The sequence below is a fragment of the Podospora anserina genome, chromosome 3, assembly GCF_000226545.1.
Source record: "Podospora anserina S mat+ genomic DNA chromosome 3, supercontig 2".
Taxonomy (NCBI): Eukaryota; Fungi; Ascomycota; class Sordariomycetes; order Sordariales; family Podosporaceae; genus Podospora; species Podospora anserina.
In genome coordinates this window covers 2,348,393-2,353,962 of record NW_001914856.1, presented here as the reverse complement: position 1 = coordinate 2,353,962, position 5,570 = coordinate 2,348,393, and the positions used below count along the sequence as shown (strand labels likewise).

At 50.3% G+C, this 5,570-nt stretch overlaps 1 protein-coding gene across 1 annotated transcript, besides 1 other annotated feature; it reads left to right on the top strand.

The window, feature by feature from the left end:
• Window positions 1–106: 106 nt before the first annotated feature.
• Window positions 107–231: a sequence feature (rRNA 5S pseudogene?).
• Window positions 232–1,773: 1,542 nt separating this feature from the next.
• PODANS_3_8530 (uncharacterized protein) lies at window positions 1,774–3,603 on the top strand (the record flags this gene model as incomplete). The annotated part of the gene is made up of 1 exon (XM_001909623.1): window positions 1,774–3,603. One exon carries the CDS (start codon window positions 1,774–1,776, stop codon window positions 3,601–3,603), a length of 1,830 nt encoding a protein of 609 aa, XP_001909658.1.
• Window positions 3,604–5,570: the final 1,967 nt, after the last annotated feature.

The window sequence follows — 5,570 nt, the reverse complement described above, 5'->3', positions numbered from 1 at the left end:
GGGTTGGTAGGGGAGGGGATATTGTGGGAAGATATAGCACTGGGCTTTTACTTGTGGCCAGCCTGTTGGACTATGGTACTTGATGTCAAGTACTTGCCCAAACAATCACATACGACCATATGGCGCAGAAAGCTCGGGATCCCGTCCGCTCTCCCCTAGATAAGCTGCGCACAGCTGGACTAGTACTCAGGTGGGTGACCACTGGGGAATCCCCGGTGTTGTATGTTTTTGATCAGGACTATACCTTTTTTTTCTTTTTTTGCAGTTGGATAGAGTCTTGAAGATATTCGGCATCATGTAGTAGATCATGGATAGTCTGTTGACTGTCAACCGCCAGTCGTTCTTGAGGCAGGTCGCTGGGTGCCAGCTGCATGGGGAAGGAAGGCGTGTACCATGGGAGTTTGAGTTTACGTGTGTTTTGAGATGCTGTGTTTGTGAGGGGGAGAGAGAGAAGGGGGCACGGATTATGCTAACAATGGTTATCTACCAGGGCGGATCCGAGTGATGGAGATGCGTGAATCTGAGTTATCTCCCTCCGGATTGAGATACCAGTATGTGCTATGAGGGAGTCCATCCTCCACAGCAGCAAATGAGATCGGCCGAGGAGAACGATTTGTACTTGAAGTGCTTCTATTGAAAGGCACTCTGGCGATGGTGTTAGGCATGACTGGTGATATTGCATTCACGTCTCCTACCTGTAAGTATCTTTCGAACTTGGAAGGTAACATCGATGAAGTGAGAGTAGCTCCTGCTTAAGGTCTTCTACCGTGCTTGCCTCATAGAGAATTTACAGAAGTTAATGGCAGTTGCGGGCGGAACGTCAATAAACTAGGTAGGAGCAACCACCTGAGCAGACAGCGCCTGCCCTCAGAGCGAGGCTGCAGGCTCAGCCGCTATTGGCTTGGCTTCTCGTTGGGAATCTGATGCCCTCTCTTTCAACCACATTCTCCTAAAAGTCTTCTCGAAATCCCGCCCACGGTTATATTACAAAGTTGCCCATATTCAATCATCGCTCTGTCTCTATCTACCAGTCTGTTCATCAACCAACTGTGCAAACTCAAGAGCGCACATGCACCATGACGACTTCCGGACCTGGATCACCAACGCTCAAATCACCACCTCGCGAACCCTCTCACATTTGCTCGAGATGCAGCCTATTGACCTTCAAAGAAGAGTTCGTGGAACGTTCCCCAAAGCTGGCGTTGGACCTTGATGAACTACTCGCATCGCGACCAGGCCGGATGGGGTGGTGCAGGGTTGGCCCAAACATCAGTAAGGGTGAATTCGATGTGCTTGCCACGACGGCATACTTCCTGTCTGATACTCTACCGACTCTACCCACTCTTAGGGACTCTTCTTTCAAATGTGACTTTTGCAAAAAGTTAAGGGATGCGCTTTTGGTTCAGTACGCCCACTTGCTCCGAGGTGTCAGGGAAGGTCCGGATTCAAAGAATGACCAAGATCGCCATGGTTTGGACCCTTCACTACTCATAATCCGAGCATATTACTCGTGGTTTCGAGGGAACTGTACTCGGCTTGCCGTTCAGCTGAGGGTTACCATATTCAAGCAGTTAGGGCACTCCGAGCTAGGGTTGTTCAGGGAACCTTTCTTTATGACGTGGGTGGCAGAAGCAGCCAAAGGTTCGTTATGCGTATGACCACGAGTATTAAGTATTCTCAGCTAAAAAAGTGATAGACAACCAGCCTGTTGCCGCCTATCTTCGCTTGCCAGAGCGATTTGGAGACCCTCAGTCGCTGTCCCGGATCAAGGACATGCTCCCAAAGGAAGACAACCATACACTCGTCGATCCGAGATTTGTTCCCAAACGACTTCTTGATGTGCGAGCTGAGCCAGCAAGACTGGTCTCAAGAGAGAGAGTCTTTGCATCCTCGGACCAAGTGCCACAGTACGCGGCACTTAGTTATTGCTGGGGCCCCCCAGAGATTGCAAGCCAACAGCATACACTGACGCAAGATACTTTGGCATACAGGCTTCAAAAGGTTGAGCTTGAGAAATTGCCTCTTACGGTGAGAGATGCAGTTCGTGTCACCAGGGCGCTTGCCTTGCCCTATCTCTGGGTGGACGCGCTTTGTATACTGCAGGATGATACAGCTGACTGGGAACAACAATGTGGTGATATGCACAAAGTCTACGGGAATGCACACATAACATTATGTGCTGCATCCTCAAAGAGCTGTGTTGATGGGCTGATGGAGTCCCATCAGTACCAAGCCTCCATACCCTTTCGGTCGACAAATAATGAGGTCGCTGGCTACTTCAGCCTACGGCTTGACATAGCAGGGACGGAAAGTATGATCGAGAAACATGTGAACCCCTTGCATGGCTTCGGATATTTTCGTTGGTTTGGCCATGTTTGGCCAAATCGAGGTTGGGTATTCCAAGAAAGAGTTTCGTCTCAGCGCAAACTTCTTTTTTGGAGGGATCATTTGCAGTTTGCTTGTCCCCCTTCGACCGATGTGCCGCAGGGTTATTGCACTATATCTGGGGACAGGCTGTCACTAGATACCGTTGGAGGTCCATTTATGCAACAGCAACTCGCAAGGGAAGCGTCGTTCCACGTAGAGAGGCCGAATGGCCAAAGCAGTCGAGTTGAATTACTTAACTTGTGGCTGTACCTGATACAGAAGTATGGGGAGATGTCGACCGACTCCTTCACTAACCCGCTCGACGTTCTTCCCGCCATTTCGGGTTTAGCAGCAGTGTATCATCGGTATCTTGCAAAAAGCTCGTCGAGTCAAGCATCATCCATCAGGTTGAACCCAGAGTACATTGCTGGTTACTGGCAGCAAGACCTCACTCGAAGCCTGCTCTGGCAAATCAGGAGTTGTTCCCATGGTGTGACAATCGACAGTGCTGCTATGGCACACCCTCGGGCTCGGTTACAGAGCCTTCTTAAGAGACTACGCGGCTTGTCACAGCAGCAGCGTATACCCTCGTGGAGCCAGCTGACGCGAGGGAAAACTTGGAATATCTTTTGCTCCAGCCCTCCAGACTACTGGAACCTTCAGCCAGCAGCGAGTATACTGAACGCGAGAACGAAACCTTTGGGGGAAAGCCCGTTTGGTTATATTCAACGGCATCCGCATCTGTTGCTCAGAACCCGGGTCGTAGAAGTGGCAGTTTTGGCGGCTTCGCTGACGATATGTTCTGTGAGGTTAGATCGCAGCCTGCGCTCGAGTTTTCAGTTGCTAGTACGTGGGGACAGACAGGCGGTTTGTCTGGTTAATGTCGATTTTGCGTCTCCGATTTTTGATCCTGAGGTGGGAGACCGGTTTGGTGTCATGCGGGAGTATGAAGAGAGTGTTCTTGAGATGCTGCTGCGGTCGTCGTGTTGTTTGGGGTTGCTGGGGTACTATGATGTTGGTGGTACCGAGGTTGACGGTCGTCGCCCTGTTGGTGAGGGCGATGAACCTGTCTTGCATAAGCCGACCGGTTTGGTGTTGCATCCTGTGCCGGGCGGTGGTGGCTCCTCGGGTTTCTATCGTGTGGGTGTGTTCACGGCAAATGTTGTGGGATCTAACAAGCTTTTGGCGGAGCTGTTTGAGACGGTGGCGGAGGAGAGGGAGATTTGTCTTTATTGATTGGGTGGTGTGTTTTTCTGAACGGGAGTTGTCTGCTGAGGAGTGAAGACACAAGGGACCAAGTTACAGTGTATCAGTTCTCTCCAAGCTACGGAGACATAAGTTGGTGGGTAACTGGCTCTCAAGTAATCCCAACATAGCTCGTTTTCTCTCTCTACTTCTCTGCATCCTCACGCTAATTACCAGGTGACTCAAAAGTGGGCGCTTCAAAATTATGAAGAAAACACCTGTTTTGGAGCAGCCAGCGAATGGCATTCCTGAAGCTATATACTCGGTTCAAATATGTGAAGAAAATAGGCAACCGGGGTTTTAAGTCCCTCTCTGACGCCCAAGACCAAGGTAACCTCCCTACCTTACCGCGGCAGGAACAAGAGAAAATAATAGCACCGTTCTGTTTATACCAAACTCAACTGAGGCTGGAGCTTCTTATCAGGATGGCATATGCGAGTCAAAGTTTGAGAGCTGCACATCTATTCGTTTGTTTAAGTAGGGACATCATATACCCCATCTGTGGAATGTCAACGACAAGTGGGAATTGCTCGAAGATTTTACTTGAAAGCTTACTCTTCAGAGATTGATCAAGGCTGTGTTATAGCGCATTGCCTGTTAGCTTGGAAGGCATATATATAACTGACGTCTATATGCTCCCTGCTCAATCTCATATCTATCACGAACGGCGGCCATAGGCACCTAAAGTATTGGCGATTAATGTAAGGGTAGGAAGCAGCTGATTCGAGTAGTCAACATCAATACTCGCCTAAAAGTCCATCGCCTCGACAAAGAAAACATGTAAGGCTATCTGGCGAGGCTATCTATCAACCACAGCCAGCGTCCATATAAGCCACGCTTCTCAAACTGACGACAAGGCTCAAAAATCAACCCCAATAACAAGGCTGTTCGTCACCTCACCAACGCCAAATGTAAGATTTTAAAACAAGGAACTTTCATCCCCGTCCCCCCATGTGTGAATTGCAAATAGCAAATGTGATGTCCCATGTGATCCGAGACCTCAACCCTTCGCCAACCCCCCCCTAGCGCGTGATTGATAGTCCAGGGTTCGGAAACAAAAAAAAGGTGACGGCCCGCTTGTTGGTCAAGTCACGGCTCAGGTCAGCACGCCAAACAAGGCAAAAAAAGTTGGTGATCGGCAAGCCAGTTTTTGGGGCGTGATGATAAAGTTTGGCGACAAAGTTGGCCTTACTTGAGAGCAATCCCTTGGTGTCCTCCAGTCCTGCCTTTTCGTTCAGCTCTCGAGGCTAGCAGGCCTGAAAAGAGTTATATGAACAGGGATTACATCTCATCGGCGGCACAGGCGGGAGAGCGGACGACGGCGGGGGAGATCATCATCGGGCAAGGGCCCTCGAGCATCCCGTCCGTCCGCCCGCAAAAAGCACCCGGCGCCGCTCGCTTGCCCTTGTTGACAAGCATTTTAGGAGATGTCTTACCCGATCCATGATCCTTGGCTTTTTGGTAGGGACACGCTTGTATCGACGTCGACGGCCTCTTGAAAGCAAATGGAATCTCTACACTACGATCGACGATCGCTGATAGAAGGAAATATGGAAGAGCAAGAGACATTTGCTGTGGGACAATGTCTCGGGGCCGGCGACATAAGGGAAAAATATGAGCTGTAAGAAACTGTTCCCTGAGACCAAAGTCGTAACTATTCCCGGCTAGTGAGAAATCCTTCCAGATGCTGATATCCCAAAAAAAGCGAGAATCGCGGCAAGCCCGTGATCAAGCGCGCCAGTGTGACGACCTTCTTGTCACCAGACTTGGCAGGCTAAGAAGCTTTTGCCAGTGAGAAAGGAGGGTGTGATGCTCCGGCATGGTGTGGCAAGGACGCGGCCAATGAAAAAGACGTTGTATGCCACAAACTGCTTTTCGCTAGGGTTTCTCGAAGGCCGGCAGCTGGAGGCGTTTCGGCGGCGTTGTCGGCGGCGACCAGCAGCAAGCAGGTCTCGGAG